Source organism: Cyprinus carpio, chromosome A5 (assembly GCF_018340385.1).
Source record: "Cyprinus carpio isolate SPL01 chromosome A5, ASM1834038v1, whole genome shotgun sequence".
In the NCBI taxonomy this organism is placed as follows: Eukaryota; Metazoa; Chordata; class Actinopteri; order Cypriniformes; family Cyprinidae; genus Cyprinus; species Cyprinus carpio.
The window spans coordinates 36,037,828-36,051,292 of record NC_056576.1 but is presented as its reverse complement, the minus strand read 5'-3'; the positions used below and the strand labels follow the sequence as shown (position 1 = coordinate 36,051,292).

The window sequence follows — 13,465 nt, the reverse complement described above, 5'->3', positions numbered from 1 at the left end:
GTTGCCTAGCATCCATCTGGCAAATCTCCGCTCTCTACCCAACAAAACGGATGAAATCCTTCTGCTTTCCCGGACAAATAAGGATTTCTCACACTCTCTTTAACGTCTGTCGTCATGAAGTCGTTTGAAAAACTGGTTCTGGCTTATCTGAAGGACATCACTGGACCCCCTGCAGTTTGCTTACCGAGCAAACAGGTCCGTGGATGATGCAATCAACATGGGATTGCACTTCATCCTGCAACATCTGGACAAAACAGGGACTTATGTGAGGATCCATTTTGTGGACTTTAGTTCGGCTTTCAACACCATCATCCCAACAGCCATCCAGACCAAACTGACCCAGCTCTCTGTTCCTAGCTCTATCTGTCAGTGGATCACCAGCTTTCTGACAGATAGGCAACAGCTAGTGAGACTGAGGAAATTCATGTCCAACAGCTGCTCCTCCAACACTGGTGCCCCTCGGAGATGTGTTCTCTCCCCACTGCTCTTCTCCCTCTACACCAACGACTGCACCTCTAAAGACTCCTCTGTCAAGCTCCTGAAGTTTGCAGACGACACCACACTCATCGGTCTCATCCAGGATGGTGACGAGTCTGCTTACAGACAAGAGGTTGAGCAGCTGGCTGTCTGGTGCAGTCTTAACAACCTGGAGCTGAACACTCTCAAAACAGTGGAGATGATCGTGGACTTCAGGAGAAACCCCCCTGCACTCCCCCCACTCACCATCATAGACAGCACTGTGGCTGCAGTGGAGTCATTCAGGTTCCTGGGCACCACCATCTCTCAGGACCTGAAGTGGGACAATCACATTGACTCCACTGTTAAAAAGGCCCAACAAAGGTTGTACTTCCTTCGCCAGCTGAGTAAGTTTAACCTGCCACAGGAGCTGCTGAAACAGTTCTACTCAGCCGTCATTGAGTCTGTCCTGTGTACTTCAATAACTGTCTGGTTTGGTTCAGCTACAAAATCAGACATCAGAAGACTACGGAGAACGGTTCGGAATGCTGAAAGGATTATTGGTACTCCCCTGCCCACCCTTCAAGAACTGTATATATCCAGAGTGAGGAAAAGGGCTCAGAAAATCACTCTGGATCCCTCTCATCCAAGTTACCCCCTTTTTGAACTTTTGCCATCTGGCCGGCGCTTCAGAGCCGCAAATACCAGGACAGTCAGGCACAAGAACAGTTTCTTCCCCCAGGCAATCTACCTCATGAACAGTTAAATGTTCCCCACTTATGCAATAAAAATGTGCAATATTCTTATATATATATGTTACCCCTCTATCCAAGTACATCTCTGCATCTTACTCTATTCTATTCCATTATCATCTATAGCACAACTGTTCATACAATTTATTTATTTGCAATTTGTTTTTGTTTTTTTGTGTTGTTGTTGTCTCTGTGTACTGGAAGCTTATGTCACTAAAAAAATTCCTTGTATGCATAAGCATACTTGGCAATAAAGCTCTTTCTGTTCAACTGGACCTCATCTACATGCGCTGTTGCTCCATGGACAACACTTTAGTTGCTCCAATGCACACCTCAGACCACTTCCTCATAACTGCTAACCTTACACTTACTCCTGAAGTGGCACACACTCTACCGCAGGTCACCTTTCGACGGAACCTACGCTCACTCTCTCCATCTTGCCTGTCCTCTTTGGTTTCATCCTCACTTCCTTCACTCACTCAGTTTTCAGCTCTGGAGGTGAACAGTGCTACTGACACTCTTTGCTCCACTCTGACCTCTTGCTTGGACAACTTTTGCCCACTGTCATCTTGACCAGCACGCACCACCCCATCTGCCTCCTGGCTGTCCGATGTTCTCCGTGAACATCGCTCTAAACTCAGGGCTGCAGAGAGGAAGTGGCACAAATCAAGAAACTCTACCGACCTCAGTGTGTATCAGTCTCTCCTCTCTTCCTTCTCTGCAGATGTCTCTACTGCTAAAACATCATACTACCACAACAAAATTAACAACTGTTCTGACTCTTGCACAATTTTCAAAACTCTTCACTTCTTAGTCCGCCTCCACTTCCTCCTTTATCGACTCTTACAGGTGATGACTTTAAGGTTTTCTTCACAAATAAGACAAGAACCATCAGTAACCAATTTTCCACACCGCAGACGGATGATAACTTCATAACGATAAATATACATTCTCTCTCCTCCTTCTCTCCACTCTCAGCGATGGACGTTTCCAAACTTATCCTGTCTAGTCATCCTACTACTTGTCCACTTGATCCTATTCCCACTCACCTCCTTCAGGCCATTTCTTCTTCAGTAATACCTTCATTTTGTAGGTGGGGGGGAGTGAATATACAGCACTCTCTCCACCTTCAATACCACGACTGAGGTGTCCTTGAGCAAGGCACCGAACCCCCAACTGCTCCCCAGGCGCCGCAGCATAAAATGGCTGTCCACTGCTCCGGGTGTGTGTTCACGGTGTGTGTGTTCACTGCTGTGTGTGTGCACTTTGGATGGGTTAAAAGCAGAGCACGAATTCCGAGTATGGGTTACCATACTTGGCTGTATGTCACGTCACATCAATTTCACTCACTTTATTTACTCACATTATCAACACCTTGCTTCACTCTGGTACAGTTCCTTCCGCGTTTAAGCAGGCTTGGGTAAGCCCACTGCTTAAGAAACCATCTTTAAATCCAACATTTCTAGAAAACTACAGACCGGTATCCCTTCTTCCAATCATTGCAAAGACACTTGAGAGAGTTGTGTTCAACCAACTCTATATAGTCCCTTTCACACTGCGATTCCGGAAAATACACGGGTAATGTGTCCCGGCAATTGTTCCCGGGACGCTAGATTTTGCACTTTCACACTGCCAGTGATTACCCGGAATATTTGCTTGCGTTCACACACAACCCGTGAAGGTCCCGTAAACACACGTGACATCAGGATGTTACGTGTAATGTACGAGTCGAAAACGCTAGGCACGTTAACTTTCACTTAACCTAGCGAACAATCTCAGCTTCAGCGTGGAAAGTGAGGAACTAACTAATCTCTGCTTCATTACAGTTTGCACATATTTTTTTCATCGCGAACACTGATCTGCCTTCAAAACACCCGGTAAAAGAGTCGCGCGATAACGTGCGTCATCACTACGACACACCCTTTACAGCATTAGTTCTGGCTTTTGTTCACACAGCGCTCATTCCGGGACTGAACCCGGAAATGTTACTAGGTCCCCGACCCGGGATCAATCCCGAGATGTGTTTGCATTCACACAGAAGGCAACCCGGCAATGTTCCGGCAATTTTCCGGGTCCAATGTGCAGTGTGAAAGGGGCTCAAGTTTCTTGTATAGAACAACCTCCTGGACAGGAGACATTTCTAGCTGGATGAATGATCATCACCTTCAGCTCAACTTTACTAAGAAAGAACTGCTGGTGGTTCCAGCTAACCCATCGTTACATCACAACTACTCTATACAGCTGGGTTCATCAACCATAACTCCTTCCAGCACAGCCAGAAACCTAGGAGTTGTGATCGATCATCAGTTAAGCTTCACAGACAACATTGTTACAACGACCCGGTGCTGCACATTTGCCTTATACAACATTAGGAAGATTAGACCCTTCCTGTCAGAGCAAGCCACCCAACTTCTTGTCCAAGCTCTTGTTCTCTCCAGACTGGACTATTGCAATGCTCTCCTGGCGGGCCTTCCTGCATGTACTATCAAGCCTCTACAACTGATCCAGAATGCAGCCGCGAGGGTTGTCTTCAATGAGCCAAAAACAGCTCATGTTACTCCTCTCCTCATCAGGTTACACTGGCTACCAGTAGCCGCTCGCATCAAATTCAAGGTACTGATGCTTGCCTACAAAACGACCACTGGCACGGCGCCAACATACCTAAGCTCACTAGTTCAATCTTATGCACCCTCCAGAAGTTTGCCCTCTGCAAGTGAACGACGTCTTGTGGCTCCATCCCAAAGAGGTTCAAAATCACTCTCAAGGACTTTTTCCTGGACTGCTCCCAGCTGGTGGAATGACCTCCCGATCTCAGTTCGAACAGCTGAGTCTTTACTCATTTTCAAAAAACATCTAAAGACTCATCTTTTTCACCAGCACCTGACTAACTAATACTAGCACTTACCTTTTCTTTTCTTGTTTATCCTATTCTTGGAAAAAAAAAAAACCTTGCTACGTGTTCTGTACTAGACTAACTGAGACTTGTCATAGCACTTGTATACCGTTGTTGTTCTCTTGTTGGTCTGATTGCTTCTATTGTTCTCATTTGTAAGTCGCTTTGGATAAAAGCCTCTGCTAAATGATTAAATGTAAATGTACATACACAAATCTCTGTATTTTTGTAGTTTTGCTTATTTTCCAATCGTGAACCACACAAGTGTGACTATTTTTTTTAGGGCCATTTAGCTTTTTGGAACCAACTCCACAATTTTTATTTTTATTTATTTATTTGCGGTCAAAAAAAGAGATCAAGTTTCGTACCATTCCGATGAAGTAGCGATTTTTAAAATTTGTAAAGATTTTTTTGTCCAGTCTAAAATGACCGAACAACACCAGAGGGTTAACATTACTATGAAAAAAAAAAGAAAAAGAAATCTTGATTATGAACAATAATAAACCACATATAATTATTATTGCACATTAATAGATGCATTTAATTGATTAACAATCAAGACAAGGAAAACACGCTGGAAAAACAAGAACCCGCAGTGATTTAACCTTTTGGAAAATTAAAGGACGATGAAATTCGTGTTTTCTTTCCTGCTAAAAAAAATAAAATAAAAAAACTAGAACCAGTCTAAGCTCATTGCTAGTGTTAGCTGGTTTGAGCTGGTCCAGGTACTTTTTTGAGAGCCATTAAACGAGTTGTGAGTCATGATGCTGCACACAGCAACACACGAGCGTGAGAACACCGAACACACCACAGATCAAGCTTCTTCACCGCGATCAGCAGACCGCATGTTTACACGGACGTTACTTCCGGGTCCCGGTCTCCGAGCCAATCAGCGGCCACGCGTCAGCGAGCGCGCGTCAAACATGGCTGCGGTGGAGTCCGGAGACAGCGAGCAGCTCGAGGAGAGAGCGTCGGAGCGCGGAGGCGTCGAGGATGAGCAGCGTCTGCGGGAGACATTAGAAGCGTGCGGAGAAACAGCCGCGCGTCTGAAGGCGGAGAATATCCTTATAATCACGCGACGCGTTCACCTGAAGCTCGTGCAGAGTAATGTGTAGAGATAGAAACAGGGTTCAGTCTGCAGCGATAGCACAGAATTTATTCATTTTTATGATATTTAATCCATATTATAACTGTTGTTTTGCTATTTTGGAATGTTTTTATCTGAAAAAATAAAAGCATACTGAAACTCCAATCTTTCACATTCTGCTAGTGATATATCAGATCCTCGGAGTCATCTGTCTCTGATGATGTAGAGAACACCTGACTGACTGTGACCCTCGTCTCTCTCTCTCTCTCTCTCTCTCTCTCTCTCTCACACACACACACACACACAAATTCCTGCTGTCTCCCTCTCTCTCTCTCGCTCTCTCTCTCTGTCTCTCTCTCTCTCTCTCTCTCTCTCTGTCTCTCTCGCTCTCTCTCTCTCTCTATCTGTCTCTCTCTCTCTCTATATTGAGCCTCAGAGTTTGTACCTTAATGCTGATCCACATGAGGAGCTGAAGAGAAGGTTGAACACATTAAGTCGTCCTGCGTGAGTACAGAGTGCGCTTCTGTCACTGAGAGCTTAAACTGATCTTTCATTCATCTGTTGACTGTCAGAGAACTGTTGTGTTCCAGGAGGATGAAGATACAAGATCCCCAGATCGATGGGCCACTCTGTCAAATTAATTATGGAAACAACATCATCTCCAGGTTTGTGTGTGTGTGTGTGTGTGTGTGTGTCTCTCTCTCTGTGTGTGTGTGTGTGTGTGTGTGTGTGTGTGTGTGTGTGTGTGTGTGTGTGTGTGTGTGTGTGTGTGTGTGTGTGTCTCTCTCTCTCTCTCTCTCTGTGTGTGTGTGTGTGTCTGTGTCTGTTTTATAAAATTAAATCAAATCAATAACATTGTGTGTGTGTGTGTGTGTGTGTGTGTGTGTGTGTGTGTGTGTGTGTTTAGGCAGTGTCGGAAAGAGATGGAGGACTTCATCTGCTGTCTTGTCCAGAAGAGGCTAGAAGAGTGTAGAAGTGACCCGGAAGGCTCTGCTCTTCATGTCAAGCCGCAGGTACGTCTTCACTGTCCCTGGACGTGTCTTACAGCAGTCTTCATCAGTGCGCTGCGTCACACGCTGCTGTTTGTGTTCACAGCATTCAGGTTTCGTTATGGAGGAGAGCTACAAAGTGAAGACCTCCAGTGACTCCACCCACGTGAAGAATGCCTTCAGTGTGAGTTCTGCACACCGAGCCAGCACATGTTATTCTGACGCGCTTACAATCCACCACAAACTAAACCCGCACTTCCTGTTCTCGGTTTGAAGGTGATAGGGAGTGTTCTGTACTTCACCAGCTTCTGTGTTGATAAACTCGGCCAGCCGCTGCTGAATGAAAGCCCACAGCTGACCGACGGATGGGAGGTCCCCAAGTATCCTAAACACTAATCGCTCTAGACAGTGCTTTTAGTCTGTTTCAATCATGCCTGCATGCATCACTGCTCCTGAATCATTTCTGCAAAGATATCAGCAGATCTTTGACCAGATCGTCGCCCTCGAGGGCCAAGAGGTGCAGAGAAAGGTGAAAAGGTATGGCAAGAGTTCACTATAGCAGCATTTAAAGCATTGCAAGACTTGCTTATTTATGCTGTGTTCGCAGGCCGAGGCCGTGCTGTTTTAACTGCTGCTCTGAGGACCACCAGCTGCGAGACTGTCCAGAGGTGCTTCTCTTCACTTACAGACACTGTTTCTGCTCATACTAGATCAGTTCTTACACACAAATCTTCATGTTTTGAAATCGACGTGAGGTCGTTTGCAACCGAGTAATGAATCAGTGTGTTTCTGACTGTTCACCCAAAGATATGACTCGTATCAGTGAAAAGAGGAAGGAGTTTTCGCAGAACACCAGTCAGAGCAGCCAGCGCTACCACGCAGAAGAGGTGGAGGAGCGCTTTGCACAGTACAAGCCAGGAGTATTGAGGTCAGCCTCCCCGTGAAGCACATTTCCTTAAATCTTTTCTGAACAGAAGTGTAAACAAAACAAGTTTCAGATCATCATTTACTCACCTGCAATTCCTCACAAACCCGTCTTCATTCATCAAGCATCATTTTAATGAAAATCAACCCGGTTGAAGTATGCTTTATCTTGTCTCTGTGTAGTCAAGAGCTCCTCGGTGCTCTGGGGATCACTACGAACACTCTTCCTCCGTTCATCTATCGCATGAGGGAGCTGGGTTACCCGCCGGGCTGGCTGAAAGAAGCCGAGACGGAGAACTCCGGCCTGACGCTGTACGATGGTAAGATCCACTTAATTGTAGGGGTGTGATGATTCCTAAGGGTTTTCCCCTGTCGTAAACATGACTCAAGAAGGACTCTTTACGTTTCTCTGCAAGGATCGAACGATGGAGATGAAAGTAACCACAGCCAAAAGATCTCTTACGATGTCTCAAAGCTGGTTGACTTCCCTGGCTTCAACTGTTCTGCAGCACCCAGCGTGAGAGATGTAAGTGAACACACGCTCACCTAACAGCTTATCATTTATAAATGATAAGAACAAGAAGTGCCATCCATTCAGAGGAACATTTCTAATGTGCGTGTTTGTTATTGCACACATCATTTCATTCTTGGAGGTTTCTTTGAAATGAATGGTTTAACCACTGGGATCATGTTGAGAAACAAAGACAGAGCTGTATTACTTTTGTATAAGAATAATCAATTAATAAAGAATTATGGAGACTGAAAGAATTAATACAGAAGATCCCCTGCAATAATGACGCGTCCAAACAAACAACTTTAGCAAAAGATATCTTCACAACTCTATTACTGACATGCATATTACAAATGCAGGCTTATATGGTTATATATTATTAATTATCTGCTTGTTTATGCCAGTATGCCTGTTTTAAAGATTATCTGATCCATGAATTAATTGAGGTTGTAATGTGTGTGTTTTATGATTTACAGGACTACAGGTCTTTCGGCTCTATTCCAATGCAGCCTCAGCAGTGGAAGCAAAATTTCGCTGCTTTTTTAAGCAGTAACTTTCCAACGGTAAAAGCATCTGTTTTTTTCAGTTTATTGCCGTTATTCATGTTTCCCAAACAGTTAACGAGCTTGTTAATGAGCAGGGCTCCAGCTGCAGTAAGAGGCGTCATGAGTCTGGATCCACGGCCCAGGAGACAAAGAAACGCAGATCAGATCCGGACCCCCACGAGTCTGATATGGAGACAGAGTCAGGTACACTGCAGCGCTGCCAGCTTTTGCAGCAGAAATACTTGCTAGAGGTTGAAATGATGTGTGCGTCACACAGCTTGTCGTCTTACACTGTTTTTCACATAGTGATGTCTGAGGATCCTACACAAAGGCTAGTGATGCACTGACATTATTATTATTTTTTACAATACCGAAATTAAAGTTTTCATTTAGCCAACAATCTGAAAAGGTTAGTCACATTTATTAAAAAACCTTTGCATATAAACATTTAAATTTAAATATGTAATATATTTATGCATGTGTGTGTATTTAAATATACATACAAATAAACACAAACATATATTATGTAAACAAACTTTTATTGTGGAAGCAATTATGATTAATCAGCCCTGCTAGGGTTGGGCATTGTTTGAATTTGATCAATTCTGATTCCTAATTTCGATTCCAATAAGGTAAAAAAAAATAATAATAATGAAAAAGTCAAACATTCAGATGCTGAATATATGTATTGTGTGTCTGTATACAAAGCGTTCTGTTGCAGCTGAACAGCATGAGCCTACAGAACACTGCGAGAGGAACGTTAGCCTGCAGCTTTAACAAAAACACCACAGCAAAACTACTAGACTAACGTTACATTGTTACACAGTCACTTATAAAATAGGCACAAACTAATCAATTAGCAGCAGCATAAATAAACAACTGAAGCCAAAAGTTTAGAAACACTACATAGTTTTTGTTTTCACAAATAAAATATAGATTAATCCTAAAGTTAAAGTGACCAAAGATATTCAGTCAAGATCAGTGAATGATGTTCTTCAGTGACAGGCAGCAGGTGTTTATTAGGCTGCTGTGTCTTTAACAGCTAACGCAAAGACATGCTAGTAACATGCTAATCATGATAGAAACATGCTAGTAACATGCTAATCATGATAGAAACATGCTAGTAATTTGCTAATCATGATAGAAACATGCTAGTAATTTGCCAATCATGTTAACAAGATGCTAACAACATGCTAGTAACATGCTAATCATGATAGAAACATGCTAGTAATTTGCTTATCATACTAAAAACATGCTAGTAACATGTTAGCAACATGCTAGTAAAATGCTTATCATGATAGAAACATGCTAGTAATTTGCTTATCATACTAAAACATGCTAGTAACATGTTAGCAACATGCTAGTAACATGCTAATCATGATAGAAACATGCTAGTAATTTGCTTATCATACTAAAAACATGCTAGTAACATGTTAACAACATGCTAGTAACAAGGTAATCCTGTTAGAAACATGCAGGTAACGTTCTTATCATGCTTACAACATGCTAATCTAATCATATTAGAAACATGTTAAAGACATGTTAATATGCTAGTAACTTGCTAATCACGGTATAAAACATGCTAGTAACATGTTAACAACATGCTACTAACACACTTATCATGTTTAAACATGCTAGGACCATGTTAACAACATGCTAGTAACACACTAATCATGCTTAAACATGCTAGTAACATGCTAACAACATGCTAATAAAATAACTGGCCAATCACGTTAGAAACATGCTGATCATGCTAACAACATGCTAATAACATGTTAATAATGTGCTAATCATGTTAAAACATGCTAGTAACATGCTAATCAGTGTTAACAACATGCTAATCATGCTAGAAACATGCTAATCAAGTTAACAACATGTTAATAACATTCTAATAATGTTAAAAATGTTAACATGTTAACAACGTGTTATTAGCATGCTAATCATGCTAGCAACATGCTAATTCACGTAAAATCGTGTTAGTGACTTGTTAATACACCTAAAAGGCCCGTTCACACCAAGAATAACTATAAAGATAACGATATTAGCGTCCACACGAGCGAACGATATCTTCTGTTTATTCTAAGCGCACGCTCGTCTGCCGCTTTAAATTCTCGAGCTCATTACAGCAGGATGGATTCTGATTGGCTGTCTATTTTTTTATCATTCATCAGCTGGAAAAAAATAGTTTTGAAAGTGATTCCAACGATATCGTTTTTCTTTGTCTTTATCGTTATAGTTGTGGTGTGGACTCTGCTGTTCTTTAATACTGAAAACAATTTTAAGAACTATATCTTTATCGTTATCTTTATAGTTATCGTCCTTGGTGTGAACGGGCCTTAAATCATGCTAGCAACATGTTAAATCATGCTAGCAACATGCTAATTCACGTTAGCAACATGCTAATTCATGTTAAATCATGCTATCAACATGCTAATTCACGTTAAATCATGCTAGCAACATGCAAATTCACGTTAGCAACATGCTAATTCACGTTAAATCATGCTACCAACATGCTTATTCACGTTAAATCATGCTAGCAACATGCAAATTCACGTTAAATCATGCTAGCAACATGCTAATTCACGTTAAATCATGCTAGCAACATGCTAATTCACGTTAAATCATCCTATCAACATGCTAATTCACATTAAATCATGCTAGCAACATGCTAATTCACGTTAAATCATGCTAATAACATGCTTATTCATGTTAAATCATGCTAGCAACATGCTAATTCATGCTAAAACACGAGTTCCCACTCTGTCCCAAACTTCAGTTTTAACAATAAAAATGAATCTATAAGCTTTTCAAAGCGATTTCAAACTTTCAGACAAAAAGGCTTTCTCAAGCCCACTTCAGAGTTTGTCTGCAATCTTTACTCTGTTATTCTTCAGTGACAGGCAGCAGATGTTTATTAGGCTGCTGTCTCCTTAACAGCGAACGCACGCGGATCTGAAAGTGCTGTTACACATGCGTTTCCTTTCTCATCTGTTGACGTTCACTTAAGACCAAAATCAGCTGTGTTAATGAGGATATCTGACGTAATTTTGTGCGCATTGGTCGTAAGATGATAAAGAGCGTTCGGGAGACTGGGAGCCCACTCCAGGACCATGCTCAAATATTAGTGCATCACTGAAAAACAACAACAACAACAGTTTATTATGATTTAGTTTCTATTCTTCTACAGAACATGTCATGTCTCGGGTTAGATCCGATGGTTTCCAGTTCCACCCTCCGCTCCCTCCCGGCTCCGCCTCCTCATCTGCGGCTCCTCCTCTCCCGCCGGGAACACCTCCGTCCACACCACCCGTCCCCAAGGGCACTCCACCGCCGACTCCTCCCACACACGGTTCCCCGTCCACTCACGCGCGAGGCTTGCCCGAGGGGGAGGAGTCTGAGGACGGGCTGAGTCTGGAGGAGCTGGAGCAGCAGCAGAGGCTTCTTTGGGCAGCCCTGGAGAAGACAGACACCACGACCAGCAGCGACTCTGAGACCCCCGTCCCAAGCTCCCCCAGTGTGGTCACGTCCCTGAGACTCGACTCGGAGGAGGACGCGGAAAAGACAGAGGACTCGAGCCATGCGTGTGAAGTCGAGAGCACGCCTTCTTCACCTAACGTTTGTGAGGAGGAGAGGATGGATGAACGGGAAAAACACGCCATCGACGTGCAAGCAGAGATGAGTGACATCACCGTCCTGGATGAAGTTCACCAGGAAGACAGTAATCATGAAGCAACAAATGGAGCTCCGGACTCTCCTCAGATAAACACGCGAGAGGAGGAGCCCGCCATCAATAAAGTCACGCTCGTCCCACACCGGAGCAGGTTCGCTGCGGGAATTATTCCGTTTGAGGACACGCCTGAGTTTACGGAGGTGGCTGAAGCTACGGGGGTCTACCTCAAGATTCGAGATTTACTGAAAAGCTCGCCGAGAAGTCAGGCCCGGAACAAGAAATAATGTGTTTTTACTGTTTTCTCTAATCACCATCCTGTTGTATGTCGTTTTACTTTGGTGCTTTGTATCTTTTTTTACTTCTATCCTGTGATTTTTAAAAACACAAAAAGCTTTCATTTGGTTTGTACCTGATTATTAACTGACTGTGGATACTTGTGTGATTATTATTATTCAGTTTTCTGTAATTACAGTCGTTATTGTGAATATATTTCAGAATACGTTTCTTAAGAATTCTCACTGAATTAAAAGTTTTAACTTCAACTTAAAATGAAATCCTTGCACTTTATTACATTTTTTTTTTTTGGTTAGAATTTCATTAGTACAAACTCTAATAAACTAAATATATATAACTGATAAAACAAAAATAAATCTAAAAATCCTGTTTATATGTTGTTCTGGGGTTGATGTTTTCAGGAGTAAGTACAGTACTGAAAATGAAATAGCAGAATATTATTACATCTTAAAAGAACTAAATATATATTATTAAAGTTGAATGTTCAGTGACTATTTTGTGCCATTTTGTAATACTTGAAATATAACTTGCTATTTGGGGGCATAAAGACAAATAATAATCAATATAATGAGTCCATTCTATAAACTCAGTGAAGAGTTTCTGAGTGTAATTTTTAGTGTAAAGCTGCTTTATAAAATAAAATTTAAAAAAAGGTTAGTTATTATTACTAATATTCAATTACACCTTTCCACTCTAGAGAGCAGGGTTATTATCTTCACTAAAAAATTAAAATAGCTAAAACTAAATAAACTAGCACTAAAACTTATAATCAAAAACTTTATGGACATTACAAAAAAGAATAAAAACACAACAACATTAACACTTTAACTAGAATTAATGATTTTTTCTAAATATTAGCAACAAATGATCCTAAAATGAGTCTCCCTGCGAGTTTTTCTCATTTAATCAAGTATTTTTCCAACACGCTGATTACTGTCAGACTTTCAGATTCCTTCATTCTTGAATTTAGTTAATTTAGTTTAGTTAATATAATAATTACATTTTAAAGCACAGCCTCCTCAAAATCAGACTTTAGCAGCAGCTCTTTTTACTTTGAGAATGTTCTGAGGTTAAATACAGAATTACAATCATAACAACATAGTTTAATAGCTATGATACTGTTCTTGAAATCAAATTTTTGTATAGTTATGTCAGGAAACACTGGCATCTAACCATGCCTTGGAAAAAACACTTAATCTTAAAAAATAAAGTTATCAAATAAGCATGGGTCCGAAACATGGGTGTCTCATAGCAGTCATGCAATTTAGTAAAGAAGTCAATTAAGTGTGTGTGTGTGTGTGTGTGTGTGTGTGTGTGTGTGTGAAAATAGTCAGATATAACCCC

The 13,465-nt window shown here is 41.7% G+C and overlaps 1 protein-coding gene across 1 annotated transcript; it reads left to right on the top strand.

Annotated features, from left to right (window-relative positions):
* Positions 1-4,979: 4,979 nt before the first annotated feature.
* Positions 4,980-12,376, top strand: LOC109078066 (zinc finger CCHC domain-containing protein 8-like). Its single transcript, XM_042757076.1, has 14 exons — positions 4,980-5,160; positions 5,650-5,692; positions 5,779-5,853; positions 6,096-6,201; positions 6,284-6,361; positions 6,454-6,557; positions 6,649-6,714; positions 6,785-6,845; positions 6,978-7,105; positions 7,285-7,421; positions 7,518-7,627; positions 8,089-8,175; positions 8,253-8,361; positions 11,345-12,376. Exons 1-14 carry the CDS (start codon positions 5,025-5,027, stop codon positions 12,109-12,111), a joined length of 2,007 nt encoding a protein of 668 aa, XP_042613010.1. The 5' UTR covers positions 4,980-5,024; the 3' UTR covers positions 12,112-12,376.
* The last annotated feature ends 1,089 nt before the right edge of the window (positions 12,377-13,465 follow it).

Excerpts from the sequence above, each read along its gene's own strand:
- LOC109078066 (XM_042757076.1), top strand. The coding sequence starts at position 5,025 with ATGGCTGCGGTGGAGTCCGGAGACAGCGAGCAGCTCGAGGAGAGAGCG. Across the intron at positions 5,693-5,778 it reads AACACATTAAGTCGTCCTGC|GAGGATGAAGATACAAGATC; the intron begins GTGAGTACAGAG and ends GTTGTGTTCCAG. Across the intron at positions 7,106-7,284 it reads TACAAGCCAGGAGTATTGAG|TCAAGAGCTCCTCGGTGCTC; the intron begins GTCAGCCTCCCC and ends GTCTCTGTGTAG.